At 40.1% G+C, this 15,071-nt stretch overlaps 2 protein-coding genes across 11 annotated transcripts in view; one reads left to right on the top strand and one right to left on the bottom strand.

The window, feature by feature from the left end:
• CHAT (choline O-acetyltransferase) overlaps positions 1 to 13,562 on the top strand; it is a 36,204-nt gene extending 22,642 nt beyond the window's left edge. The window contains exons 9-15 of the mRNA XM_064430212.1: positions 1,417 to 1,517; positions 1,715 to 1,843; positions 3,077 to 3,199; positions 4,651 to 4,792; positions 7,866 to 7,928; positions 10,870 to 11,007; positions 12,668 to 13,562. Of these exons, the coding sequence (XP_064286282.1) occupies positions 1,417 to 1,517; positions 1,715 to 1,843; positions 3,077 to 3,199; positions 4,651 to 4,792; positions 7,866 to 7,928; positions 10,870 to 11,007; positions 12,668 to 12,922 (951 nt within the window). The 3' untranslated portion in view covers positions 12,923 to 13,562. The remainder of the gene's footprint in view (positions 1 to 1,416; positions 1,518 to 1,714; positions 1,844 to 3,076; positions 3,200 to 4,650; positions 4,793 to 7,865; positions 7,929 to 10,869; positions 11,008 to 12,667) is intronic.
• LRIT1 (leucine rich repeat, Ig-like and transmembrane domains 1) overlaps positions 1 to 15,071 on the bottom strand; it is a 119,854-nt gene that overhangs the window by 92,256 nt on the left and 12,527 nt on the right. For 5 of the 10 annotated variants that reach the window (XR_010367192.1, XR_010367193.1, XR_010367197.1 and 2 more), the window contains exon 2: positions 14,232 to 14,392. The exons of 1 other annotated variant lie outside the window; for it this stretch is intronic. The gene's annotated coding sequence lies outside the window, so the exon portion shown is untranslated. 4 more of the 10 variants (XR_010367196.1, XR_010367198.1, XR_010367195.1 and 1 more) reach the window with 4 other exon arrangements.

Genomic DNA, 15,071 nt, shown 5'->3' with positions numbered 1-15,071 from the left:
CTTGGCAGTCTTACAAAACCACGTAATTTCAAAAAACTTGATAGCTGTATATGCTGTACTTTTCTAGTTCTTCTTTTCATATCTCTGGTTGCTTATCCCACAATCTGTACCTGACCAAGGCCAGAATATCTTGATCCATAAGCTCAACCGTGCCCTCTGTTCCGTCTCCCACCTGTTCTCCCATAAAGAATTTCACTTGCACCAACTTACCCAAGAGCAAATATATTTCAGTAATCATTCCTGATTAATTCCACTGCAAATTACATTATTAGCAGACTCTTTTGAAGAACAAACCTCTTGTCTTTAGAATAGCTAGAACCCTGTTATTTGCAGGGTCAAGTGTTGAGATATTTCAAGCAGATGAGAATAAACAACAATTTCTTTTTGTCTGCTATCATAAGGCAGCAGAAAGCAAATAAAATTGCACAGAGTGTGAGAGACCTTAATCTGTCCAGATGTATTCAGGCCAAAGTAGTTCAAAGGTGAAGAGAAATTCTTAGGGAAATAAGATTCCATTTCCTTTTATGTAAACACAGATTATGTAGGAAGCCATTCTCACAGTAAAATTTGTTCTTTCTCTCCATATTCTTCCTCATCTCTGCAATAAGGGTTCAGAAAATGTCCAGATGAGCTTTTTGCATCATGCCCACTCTCTGAAAACCTCATGGAAAGCAGGGAGGCAGGATGTGATACAAATGTGCAAGAGAGAGCTAAGTGGGTGAAGTCCAACCAAATGCACTTCAAAACAAGTGTGGGGAAAAGCCCAGGAAAAGGACAGGAAGGCTGCAGTATTGGCCTAGACATCTGCTTTTGTATGAGATGCAGAAGTTCCAAATTGCATGGGTGTATCACAGAACTCGAGTGCAGGAGGTTGCCACCAGCAGTGCCATGTGTACACAATGAAATTAAGAATGAAGACAAATAAGGGAAACGAAATGAAGAAAGCGTCTAAAAAGAAAAGATTCAAAATAAGCTACGAGAAAGCTACCAAATAAGGATGAGCTTTGCAATAAAATGGGATCCTGAGGATTTCCCAGATACAGATGTTTTGTTGTCCTCAAAAGAAAGGAGAACCCTGGCCTGTCTCTGCATTGATGGTTTTATGTTGCATAAAGCAGATGATAAATCAAATTTTCAGATTCCATTGGGAATTGCTAACATTTACACTCTCACAGGATTCAGTCCCAAGTAGCAGCATGAAAAGAATTCAGTGCAACACCTTTCACAGGACAAGCAAGTCTCCTGCAGTAAATCTGTAAGTCACCCACTGATCTGTAGGGCAAGGAAGTTCCTGATATGAGAAACAAGAAAACCACGGGGGAACAATAACACCTTTTTCAGGTTTCCATCATGGATAACTTACCCAGAACATGATTTATTCCCTGTGTATGTTGCACCTATCTTCTCCTTGTTTAGTTTGTGGTAGGAAGAGACGGGCTCTGCGGAACCGTGTGCGAACACTCCCCTTTCGATGGCATCGTAATGGTGCAGTGTGCTGAATACCTGCTCAGGCACATGTGAGTTCCCTTTCTGTGCATTTCATACCCATTCCAGCCCCTGGGAAGCCTCTGCCACTGGCCAATTTCCCCTGATGCACAGGGGCACTAAGACATGTAAAACAGTTGAAAAGCAGTAATTCACCTGCTAAAAGAGCAGTGTTTAATAAATGGATTATTCCTGTGACCTTAACGACTTCTGTCTCACACACCAACAGGAAAGAAAGTTCCAAGAAATTAGTCCGAGCTGATTCAGTGAGCGAGCTTCCTGCTCCACGGAGACTAAGATGGAAGTGTTCCCCTGATATTCAGATACATCTGGCATCAGCAGCAGAAAAACTCCAAAGGTAGAACAGATGTCTCATCTTTCTCAGCTGGAAACTACCCACCACATTGCATAGGCTCCCTCCTTGGGGGCCTCCTGTCTTCCTGCTCCTCCCCTTCTTACCAAACTGCACACACCTAGCATCTCTGTGCAGGATAGGACCCTTAAAGGCTGGAGCTACTTGTCTGTATTCAGGAATTGCATTACCATTGTTTTCCTTCCTTGTAAATATTAGGAACTCTAAAAGCTGCTGGAAAAACAGCTTGCCCATATTTGCACAGGATGCAAACAATGCAGGTCCTCTGTTTTTGTGTCTTATGGGTTTGAGCTGACTCAATCTAAAGCCAGGGCAATAGGGGTACATATAGAGGACAGTAAACTGGTTTGAATAAACAATTTGAATTTAGGAATATAATTTGTTTACATTCATGTTGCTCCTACAAAGTCTAGTTTTTCTGACTCTGTTTCCAGGCTATCAAAGATTTGCATGATCTTTTGGGGTGGGGGCAACAATTTTTTCTCAACATTCAGGCCTGAGATCTCTTTGTAGAGAATTAACACACTGTCTGCATGGTCAGCTGTAAGCATGGCCAGTGTGGTAGCATTAGATAAGACCTTAAAGTGGCCAGAAAGATACATATGAGTGAGAACATTTAGGATATAGAATAACTCCTTTGTGTTTTTAAATAACAGTAGTAGTCCTCTAAATTGAATCTTGCAAGGAGCTTAGGGCCTTCATCAGGTCCTAAATGCACCCAATTCTCACACCAGTAAATCTCTCAGAAATTTGTGAATAACAAAGGAGACCCTTGCTTGGGCTTCAGGGGTGGAAATATTAAGGTTGAGTGGAGGTTGCTGGATTTTTGGTTTCTTTTCTTGTTTGTTTGGTTTTTTTTTTAAAAGATGTCCTACTCAAATGAAGAGCCTTGAGTGCTACAGTTAAGGTTGCAGATAACAAGCCTGGTGTAGAATCTGTATGAATAAAAATTACTGACTAGGAACATGTTACCAAAGGCCGGGACTGTCTGCAGAGCAGGACAGCAGGAGACCACTCACCTCTAAGAGGGTACTGGCAGGAAAAGATATCTGGGTTTTATTTGCAAACAGAAATGGGACAGAATATGGTTTAGTGGTGAACAAGGTTGGGTAGGTTAATGGTTGGACTTCATGATCTAAGAGTTCTTTTCCAACTTTAACAATTCTGTGAGGTTTTTACATCTACCCCAGCAGTAACTGCCTTCTGCTTGTTTTCCAGGGCAGTGGAAAATCTGGATTTTATAGCCTACAAATTTGAGCACTATGGAAAGGAATTCATTAAGAAACAGAAGATTAGCCCAGATGCCTATATTCAAGTAGCACTTCAGCTGGCATTCTACAGGTAAGGTTAGTTAAATTCATAGGAACAAGGTACCCAAGGTAGTTAGTGGGATTTTATACAGAGGGTCCATTTTTTCCTCAACATTCAAACAAATGCATCCTGCATGAAAATGAGTGATCTTGCCTAATGACTGTAGGGCAGACAAGATAGAAACTGATACCTGGTTCTGGGAGACAGTACTTTTCTTCTCTCCCTTTCCCTCTCCTTGCTCTGCCTTCCCATCCCTGTGTCCCACACGTGCCATTCCCAGCCAGTACCCTCCCGACAGCTGTCCCTGTGCTTGGCACTGAGAAGGTGAGGGAATGTGGCAGGGACATCTGGAGCAGCAGCAGCTGGGGAGCTCAGGTCCCTGGGGCAGAAACACCACTGCCTTGCCTCGTGGGTAGCTTGGGAGGAGCCACAGCAGTAACCACACACGCATCTCTGGCACAGGCTGAAAAGCATCCACTACAGCACGGCTTATCAGACTGGAGTTCCGACAGAGAGCACTAACTACTGCTGTTCCCTTCTTCACAAGCATCCCAAGATTTGATAATATCCCCTAATTTCCATAGTCTTACCACAGTTAAAAGCTCCTTTCTGCATTGCCAGAACTCCAGGGTAGAGATAGGTTGCATGGTTTCCTGCAGAACAGCCTATTAAACAAATAATTCTTTATCACATCAAATTAAATCCTAGAGTGGTCTTTGCCTGGTCAAGACCAGAGATGCTTAACACATTTCATATACTGTTGAACATCTGTTGAACATCCATTTTGCATATTCCATTAATAAAACTTCAACAAAGACCTAGCCAAGATTTTCATCTGGATCCCAGCCATGATATAAATCCCATGCTTGCCATAAAAACCTTAGGGAACAGTTGTGTTCTGAGACCACCTGCTGCAACTGGAAGACACAGTCTGTCTCCTGAAGCAAGGACTAGTATCTGTATACCTGGACTCAAATTAAGTAACAATCTTCATAATCTGTTCTAATTGTTGTGAGGGTTTTCATTCCAGCTCACAACTAACACCCTACTCCCCTTTTAGTTTTCTTCTTTTCATTCACGCACTTGGTGCATTTTCTCTTGTTTTAAATAAAACTTATTTCAAGCCCATAAGTAAATGATTAATTACACAATTATTTTATGATGCAGTACAAATAAAACATTCCTTGAGATCTTTCAGTAAATTTTTGTTTTACTAGCCTTGTTTTTTACACAACAACTCATTTTTTACTGGCAATGCATAACTAAAACATATACAGCTGTATGCAGCTCTTCACATTAGAGACGAGTGAGCATCCATCTTTTTAAAGTTTCTTACAGAATTCTATCAACATTAAGATGAATACTGTGCAAGAAATAAAAGTGTGGCTGTAACAATAAAATGTACCAAGCCTATATTTCTCTTAATCTTTACGACCTTTTGAAAATAATCATTCTTTGTTTTTCCTCCTTCACTCTCTCAGGTGCCACAGGAGGCTTGTCCCCACCTATGAAAGTGCTTCCCTGCGCCGATTTGATGAGGGCCGGGTGGACAATATTAGGTCTGCTACCTCTGAAGCATTGGCTTTTGTCAAAGCAATGGCAGGTGACAAGGCAGCTGTGTCGGTATGTTGGGCTGGCTCCCTCTGTCCTCTTTGCCAACACACTAAGTAAATAATGCATTCATGGTCCCAAGTATCTCACTTTTTAACTCTTAACTGAGAACACAAAGGCGTAGGGCAGGGTAGCAAGCATTACAGGATTTTGCTTTTTGTACAGACCAACCATTGAGCTAAATATAAATATTCCCTTTTTTTTAATTTAAGCATCCAAAAGATTGAGGTACTTAAATGTGACTTTATAAGAAACACATCTCATTTTAGATTTAGTACTGTCTTATGAATGTCCTATCATAAGGTCCAAATTCAGTTCCCTGGAGACATCTAGGCTGAACATGCAAAGTTCAGGATCATTAAACTGCCACACCAGGGGAATTGCCTGGCAGGTCTCCTGCAGTATTTAGTTATGCTGCAGCCTGCAATATGTGATGTAATTCCCATGCTTTCATTTCTAGATATTGGATAGGTTCTAGCTAATCTTTTTTGTTTTAAAGGGATGTTTCTACCAAATAGACTAAGTCTTACAGGATCCTCAAGGGAGCTGAGCCTCGATGATGAAAATCTTCATCAAACTAATCAAACAACTCTCCATACTGCAAAAAGAAAAATTAAAATTGCCTTTCTTTGGGACACCACCATCTGTTTGCCAGAAGCATGAGTGCTGTGCAGAGTAGATGAGGATGCAAAGAGGTAGCTGAGAGCAGAGCTGCACAAAGAGCCCTGTGCACTGTCCTGCCCACCATCCCTGGAGAGCCTCCCTCAATGTCTCTGCGCCACTTCCACCCACTGCACTGCGCTGCTGTACAGGGAATTTCCAGGTGGCTGTTTAGATGCAAAATGCTGCCACAATATAGTTTATTTTTCACAGTAAGCCTATTCCAGTGGCAACAGCCCACATGGCTGTTCTTTGGAATTTAGCATAACATTGCTAGAAGCATTGTGGGCTATAGATTAGGTGTAAATTAATGAAAAATTATAAAGCAAGATCTAACATCCCAGAGGATTATGAAAATTTGCCCAGATAAGTCCTCTCTTCATCCACAGCTTCTTCAATTTCCTTAAAGTTATCATGCCCAGAACTTAGCTCCTGATGGACAAAGCTCAAGTAAGTCCCATGGTAAAATAACTCAAAAAACCTGCAGTAACTCCCTCTGCTGGGTGGGTAATCCACGGCCATACTATTGCACATAATAGTGACTACCACACAGTAGGCAAGAAGAGGCTGTTTTTATTTGCTATCAGTGTCCTGTCTGACAAGATGGTTCTCAATCCCATTTCATCAGAATTTCCTGTTTTCTGTGCACTTTCCTCTCCCCCCCTGGGCACTCAGCATAGTCCCAGCCCATGCTGTGGCACACTGGCTGCGCTCCTGGCAGGAGCCAGCATGCTCCTACCGTGTTGTTTCAATAGATCTTTCTACTCCTTGGAACTCTCTCTTCCTTCCTGCTTTCTTCCAACACTTATTGACTCCTGTAACTCACCCAGAGTTTCAGCATTTCTCACCTTTTCCCCACCCAAATCTGAGATCATGCTCCCCTTTCCCAGCCCCCTAAACTGTCCTGTTTTACATAAGCAAGCTGAAGAATGCCATGTATGTCTAGATGAGGCTCAGTCTCAGCCCCCATATCTTTCTACTGCATGCCTTGGCCATACAGAATAGGGGGAATAATGGCTTCATTTCCACTGGAAAACCTGTAATCATAATGCAAACCAGCCCAGTGATAGTTTTCCTGGCCTCTTCTCCACCGAGAGATACAAAGGACACTTATACTGGTCTGGGATTGTTCTTTCCAACAGACATTAATAAATCTTTGTTTTGATGTGAACATCATCTTTCCATGCAAAACTACATATATATTAGTATCACAGAAGCATTAGAAAATTAATTTAATACAACCCTATTCCAAGGTGATTTCTTCAGACCTATGCACTGCTCTGAATGTGAAGGAGTTAATTCTTTTTTCTGGACAAAGAGATGCACAACCTGGTGTAAGTAGCCTTGAATTCCCCAAATTATTATTTGTTAATAGCCACTAATTCAAATCCAATTAAAAAATGTTTTTCTTCTGATACAAATAAAAATTATCCTCAAACGATAGCTTGAACAGTCACCAAAGATTGATTGAGTCAGATTGATTCTTCAGCAGGAGAAATATTTTATGTATTTGACACTTGCTGTAAAAGCAGCAGCTACTGACACCAGGGATTGCTTGAATAGCTGTAAATTAATCAGATTTAAAGACTGCATTTGGTAATTTAATCTGTACAAGGGAACTAAGCCTAGCTCTAGCCTTGTAAAAAAATATCAGACTTTGTATTTTGAAGGTCCCTGATGGTGACCTTGACTTGCTTCTAAAACGAATTCTTTGTTCAAAAGATCATTCATCGTCCATAGGAGCTGAAGGTCCCCTGTTTATCTGGGGACCCACTCATTTCTGGCTGTTTCAGGGTCTCCCAGAGTTGCAGTGTTGGACTTGATGTACAGCAAGGCAACACTTCTTAAGATCATTCCCTTAATATAAAAGGCTGCCATTTGACAGGAGTTAAAATTTACTAGCTTGTTATCTGAAATGTGAAGCATCTGCAGATGCAGCCTTGGAAAGTTCTAGATGCCCTTTCACACATGGGAGTAATTTTTTGACTGGCTAGTAAAATAACAGTAGTGGCTTTCATTAATATCGCTGTCATTGTCTAGATAAACCATTCTGGAGAAGGTACACTGCCTCTTTTGAAAATACTGAATTACACTAGGCAATTATTTTCCCTACCTCAAACATAGTGATTCTATTGGTGATAATCTACACCCCCAAAATCCATAGAAGGAATACACAAAAGGAACTGCAAGCCTTTTCTTGACTTCAAACAAACCACCACCATAAAACCTGCTCTCCCCTTGCAGGATCACGTGCTGGTGCTGATCAGGACATTGATCCCTGTGGCTTTTCATTTATCAGAGCACTTACACCTGAGCCAAGAGCAAAGGACATTTGGGGTGCTTGCTATTTAGCTCTCAGCTGATGGAAGATGCTATTTCTTTGAGAGTTGATCCAATAATACATATATTCTGATTACCCCAACAGGATTCTGAGAAGATGCAGAAATTTAAGGATGCAATTGCAGCCCAGACTAATTACTCTGTTCTGGTGAGTAAAACACTGCCTGTCTGAATAAGAACTAATCAGCTTTTTCAAGAAAAGTATGAAGACAGTCATTAGCTATTTAAACATTAGAAAAATTTAGGCATCTCCAAACAGGAATGTATCTGCTATGTCACACTTAGGAACATTTGTAATGGCCCAAATAGCCATTCGACTAACCTCAACTTTAAAAAACCTAAGCCTAATACTAACCATCTATGCATTTTCTTGTATTCCTCTTCACTAGATAATAGAGGTGTCAATCTGGAACCTGATCCTCAGATGGACTGGTATTCTGGAACATGTATTCTGGTATTCTAAACTGCCATTTCTAATACAAGTCATTAACAATGAGGGAGTGATTATATTAAGTTTTCTTTTAAAGACCTGAATGCAGTGTCTAATAAAAGGGAGAGATGCCCTGCAGGGAAGAAATCAGTTTAATATCAAATACAACTCATTTTCTGTTGATTAAAAAAGAGACAATTCAATCTGGGTAATGCTCTATGTCCCACTGTGCCAAGACAGAGCACAGACTTGTTCTATAAACAACTTAGTCATACCACTAATGAAATTAATAAATATTAATAACCAGCTATGATAAGTGAATTTGCTATCCGCGGTTTTGACTCGGACCACTGCCTATAAACCTATATTTTTGATTACTCTTTGAATATTCGTAATATTCAAGAAATCATTCACCTTCAGAGGTGGTTTTAAAGGCATATTCTGAGCACTGAAGAGGCAAAGTGTTGCTTTCAGGCAGGACTATGAAACAAAAGAGAAACAATTCTGTGTTTCAAGCCTCGTGCTGAGAACCCACATCTTAGAAGCTGAGACTTCACATGTTCTGTAAAGCAAAGCCAAGCCTTACTTCAGGGCAACTGCTTCCCCTGAACCATCTTAGGGTAATCTCATACTGAAGGTCTACTGGGTCACAACCAATGGAATTTCTGTGCAGCAGCTCTCAAAAAAAAAAAAAAAAAAAAAAAGACCAACTCCGCCCCCACGCCCAAAAAAAAAAAAGAGAGAGAAAAAAAATGCATTAATTCTCCCCTCCAAGTTATTTCAAATCCAGAAAGTGTTATAAAATTCAGCCTCCAATGTAGCTCATGGGAAAATATTAAAACTTCCATTGGAAAAACCATTAAATTAAAAAAGCTCTCCAGGTATTTCTACTTACCAAGATCCCCCTCCTTTCTCAGAATAGCAGAATGTATTCTTTGGGGCTTTAATCTCTGAGTAAGACTCAGATGGTCTGACTAAATTGTGCATAACACAGTGAAATGTAATAGCTCCTAAGAAAACAACAACAAAAAAATCTACTTCATAAAACAAAAAGCAATTTAATGATTTTATTTCCCCTTGTTAAGGCTTACTAGTAGCACTGCTATCTTAAAAGTGGAGCTCTAAAATTTAATTTAGCCCAGTTTTTTCCTATGCGTTGACTCACAGTTTATTTCGTTAGCCTGTCTCAGCCTCTCTTCAGACATGACATTGATCTATGTTGCAAAAATGTCATTGCTAACAGCCTTATAAATCTTGTGTGATAGCAAAATATTTCCTTTGATTATCAAGTCAGTTTCCCTGTATGGGAAAAAGAACATAAACACAGCACTGATGTATGCTACCTTTTTGCAAGCATCCTTCCTCTGTCTGGGCTGATGAGCAAATAGCTCCTTTACCAATGGGTGCTTTGTTCTTAATTAGCTAAACCAGGCTATGTACTCCCACCCCCCTGTTTCAGGCACTTAGCAATGGTTAAAATTATTCTTCTCATAAGAGAAGAATAAACCTTCTCCTTTCTTTTACTTTTTAAAATCTTTAAGAGAAAAACCAAGTTCGCGCTCTTTTTGAAATCCTGCCTTCTCTCAGGCTGTTTGTTCCCCTTGGTACAAGGGTCCTGTGGCACAGGGATGTCAGCTCTGCTCTCAGGGCAGTACAATGTCCCTAGTTCAGCATTCCCTTCCTATATGACTTCAGCCTGGGCCACAGAAGAGCTACAGCTCAGCCCACAAAAATCAGTGTTTTCACCAGCAAGAACAAACCTGGACTGAAGGATTTCTAACACAATTATTTATCTGAGGCAATTCCTGCCTGGTTGGACCAAATTTTGGTTTGGTTTCCTAAAGAAACAAAGCTCTGTAACTATCCTGTCTGCCAAGCCCCCAGTGCTGAGTTTTGACCCCATTAGCCATCTTCAATCACATTTACTGTAGCTCTTAAAGATAATAAATGCCTTAAGTCTAGAGCATTTGGTAGCTGGACAGAGCAGAGAACCGAGCATAGGCAGCTGATGGCAGGGACTCTCTGCAGGCTCAGCAGCAGCTTCTGTGAGCTGCCACCACTGCTTCTTAATCCCTAACTCCAGTTTTCTCAAGCAGTAGGGTTTGCTCATAGATCTGGGATAGGTCACTGGCAAATCTCTCTGTTATTCTGTTCAGCCTGCTGCAGACACCTACCAGATCCTTGGATCTACATTCTATGGAATGACATATGCTTTAACTGCCAAAGGGAGATGCAGGCAGCAAGGTGATGGAAAACTTGTTTCAATTTGGAGGTGTCTTGGAGCCCTCCACCTTGAAACAGAATCCAAATGATGCACAGAAAATTCCAAAACATGCTTAGAAATTTCTGCTGTCCCATATACTTCCCTCAGCATCCTTAGAAGCCCAGCCCATGATATTCAGCTCTGAGAGACATTGAGCACACAGATAACATCAGCACATAATACACATCAAGACTGTCTCCTTCCTAATTTGTAAATCTTCAGAGCACCACATGAATTTCTAGTTACTGATCTTCAGCAAAGTACATACTCAGAGTAATACCTGACTATTACAGGCTTTACATCACTCAAACCAAGTTCATCAGCTCTGACCAGAGCACGAAGCAGTAATAGTCCAAATGCCTCCAAACTCAGTTAAATGCTGTTGTCTTCTCACAGGCTGTTACTGGAATGGCAATAGACAATCACCTGCTAGGGCTCAGAGAGGTGGCACGGGAACACTTCAAGGAACTGCCAGAGATATTTACAGATGAGACTTATCTGACCAGCAATCGATTCATCCTCTCAACAAGCCAGGTGAGTCTCCTGTTCACTGGTCCTGCCAAGCAAACATAATTCGTGTTCTGCCAGACCTTGTTGCTCACAATCAGAACAATGTAAAAAAGGCAAGCAAACAAAAGCAGCATCATCAAGAAGTCTGCAAACTGTGCCACATTTTCAGTCCTGTTTTGGTTCATCAGCACAGTAAATACCGACTGCAGTTGTCACTTCAATGGCAACATTCCAAAGTCCTTTGCAGAAATTCTGGAAACGCACACAAACAAACTAGTAAATCCACATGAGGGCTCAGTTTCCAAACTACATATACTCCCATTCCCCTTCTTTTCCTCCTTCCTCTAAGAAGACAGCTCTGGTGAGCAGTCTTTACTCCAGTGACAGTATAGCCACAAGGCAGAAGGGCTGCCACCCTGAGAAGCAAAAAGCCAAGAGCCACAAGGAAATTTGACTCTTAAAAGTTGCTGCGTTTGAGATCTTTGAGAGCCTTCTGTTGTTTGCTGTAGGACAGCAACCCATGCAGACATGCAACTTAAGAGTTACAGACATTTACAGATTTACAGTTATTTGCACATACAAAGGTACTGTAAGAGTCAATACTTCCCTCATTTAATGTTCTGAATAAGGAAGCATCTTTATGTCATACAGCCTAAAAATTAAATGTTTCATTGCATGTAGTAACAGTCCTAATGAAAAAAGAAATCTATGTAGGAATTCATTAACTGAAACACTAACCCAACTGCAACAGACTGGGACTATGCAACAAAAGAGACTTAAAATATCATGCTACAGTATAAAACCTTAATAAGTAATTTGATCTTGTCATAATGTTTGTAGGCTTTCAGACATGAGTGAATGTAACCAACATGCTACTACATAAATTCTCCAAGAAACTATCCATGAGCAAAGAGTGCTTCTGAATAGCTTTATGGCCTTCGGCTGTTGCACAGCAAATTCATCTGACAATTCTATGGCTCTATTAGCAGGACTAATGGCCTGTTCTACACCATTAAAAAGGCAAATGTTGTTTGAGAAGGCCCATGAACACAAAGTCTGAAACATATAGATTTCTAACACCTTTTATTTTCTGCAGAAGAAAGTGTTTCACTGCCATATTATGCCATGATTAAACTGGGGTGTAATAGAATGCCTAGTTGCATTAAAATATTTTTATATAGCATCACAATTATAAGCTATTATTAGAACTGGAAAATGCTAATTCCTCTAATTTAATTCAGTCTTCACATTACAAATTTAACATAACCTTAAGAAATTAAAAACCTTAAAGAAGTTTTACTTATTCATTTTATGTACAAGGATTAGATAAACTTCCTATCTATCAATAACAAATTGTATCCCTAACTCAGATTTGAAATCTTCTGGCTTTCAAATATCTATATAAATTGAGCAAAGAAATGCATTATAGCCACCTCAAGTTACACCAGTTTTTAAGCCATAGCAAACAAACAGAGCAACGAGATTCTATACTGAGATCAGTTTTTGCCTTCCAAGGTAAATCATCTCCAGGTCTGCATTTCTGAAGACAGTCATACTCCACAAGGCTGGATTCATATTATCAGCATTTGTAGTATATTTTTTATCTTTTTCCTAGTTCCTAAGCAGCTGATTTTAGGTGCCCTGATTAATCAGAGATCACTCCTTCCCTTCTCCCTGCACCCAGGTTCCTACTACCATGGAAATGTTCTGCTGCTATGGGCCTGTGGTGCCCAATGGATATGGGGCATGCTACAACCCTCAGCCAGAGCATTTATTGTTCTGCATCTCAAGCTTCAAAGAATGTAAGGAAACCTCCTCAGACATGTTTGCAAAAGCTGTGGAACAAAGTCTCCTAACAATGAGAGATCTGTGCAACAAATGCAGTTCTGCTACAGCAAAGGCACCTGCCAAACAAGATGCAGCCACCCAGCTGCAGTGACCGCCAGCGCTAAGAGGCTGTGGGAGTTATTCTCCTGAATCCACCCTAGGAGGAAACGTGACATAGCTGCTCAAAGGCAAGACAATACTAGTAATATAATAGTATAGAACCAAAGTGTCATTTGTTTCTCATTGTGGCCAACATTTACAACTCTGTGTACTAAATCTATCATTTCTTGCTTACGAGTCAGCAAAAAAGATTTGGTCTCACTGACTGAAATGAAGGAAGAAGTCATATAAGTATGTGTTGTATTACCATTTCTACCCATAATTACCTTGTGTCATTTTATCACCTAAAAAATGGAGTAAGCTATATGCGTATGACATAAATTAAATACTAAGGAACACTAATTAACTAATATCCCCTACCTACTAGTAGTTCTAAAATATTCACATTTATTACTACATGATTTGCATGTAATGAAAAAAAGAAATTTCCCCTATTGAGAATTTTGAGAGTAACACTGTAAATAATAGGCTGATGCCATTATATCCTAAACTTTTGCATGAAGAGTATTTAATACCACCAATCTATTTACTATATAAGAAAAACTGATTATTTTTTAAAGAGCAGCCCCTGTACATTTCCGCAGAGTTTAGGAACATAACATAAGTGTTTGCTTGTTTCCCCCAATTCAAAAATGCTGCAGAAATAATTTAGCTTTTATTCTGGTTTGCACTGGTCTCAAGCACAGTCCTGTTCTGAAAGCAGCATATTAGAGACATGATCCATCACAGATGACTGGGAGAATTTTGTCCCTAATGAATTGACTTAATTATTTCTTTCTATCAGTGAGTGAAATCCAGCCTGACAGAGTGGCAAAGCACAAAACATAAGTACTATTCAATCCTACTTAAGACCTTTTCTATTTGCATTGGAATTAATTTAGTCACTGTGACTAGCAGGAGAGTAAATGCAACTACACAAAATCAAAGAGCAATAATTAGAATGAAGAGGTAAATTTGCAATATAAGGACGTCTTCAAGCTAGAGTTCTAAATACCAGTACTGGTACTCATATCAGCTTTGCATCATCCCGCTTGGAGGGATTTATATTATACATATTTTTAATAGCAGAGGTAGGGTATCATATTCTGCAATATACAGTAAATTCAACCAGGAAAGTGGTAATATATAGTGTCTGGTAATTCCCGTTTTATGTGAATGTTATCCTGAGGTTTTTCTAATTCTCTCTTTCATTCCCTGTAAATCCTCCCAAGGACCAGTATTTCCAGTTACTTTCTCATGAGGTCAGTTATCTGCCTTACTTAGAGCTGTTCAGTATCATTGTTAGAACACAGCTTACTCACTGGCTGAAGACACTCAATTCCAAACTCCAGCGCAGATCCCGTGCTGCACAAGCTGGAACACACTCTGAGGCCTGGCCAGGGATTCCTTCCTTGCCTGTGGAGAGGTGATGTTCTCTCTTCCTTTGTAAACCGAACAATCTCACATTTAAGCACTCTGAAGCCTAAAAGCAGAATGGATTTATTGCAATGACCTAGAGATGCAGATATGTTTCTGTTTAAGAACTCTAGATACAAATTCATGAGATTCTATATGTCCATGATTTATTTTGTTTCCTCTTTGGAGGTGCATATATGCAAGTAAGCAGTCCGCTGGATAAAGGATATCCCCAACCCCATATACGAAAGCACAGTGAGCCTGATAATCAATTAGAGCAAGTAGCTATGTTGAAGTAAATCAGCTATGATGATTTGCAGACATTTAGAGCTGGGCTCAATTTTTTTTTTAAAGTTATTATATTTCACTGAAAAAAATATGTATGTTTTATTACTCCATGAGCTGTGGTTCAAATCAAAGATGAAATCTGGGTTTAGATTACATCAATAGTATTATAGCATAAAAGCTGCCCCAAAGTTATCATAGAATGGTTTAGGTTGGAAGGGATCTCAAAGATCATCTTCTTCCCACTTTCCTGCCATGGGCAGGGACACTTTCCACTAGACCAGTTTGCTCCAAGCCCCATCCAATCTGGCCTTGAAAACTTCCAGGGATGGGGCATCCACAACTTCTCTGGGCAACCTGCTCCAGTGCCTCACTGCTCTCACAGTGAGAGAGCAGTGAGTAACTCTCCTAACATCTAATCTAATTTCAAAGTTAAGATGTAAAAATGCATAAACAAAACC

This window comes from Passer domesticus, chromosome 8 (genome assembly GCF_036417665.1).
Source record: "Passer domesticus isolate bPasDom1 chromosome 8, bPasDom1.hap1, whole genome shotgun sequence".
In the NCBI taxonomy this organism is placed as follows: Eukaryota; Metazoa; Chordata; class Aves; order Passeriformes; family Passeridae; genus Passer; species Passer domesticus.
The sequence above is the reverse complement of the archived record's forward strand: the minus strand, read 5'-3'. Positions and strand labels throughout refer to the sequence as shown.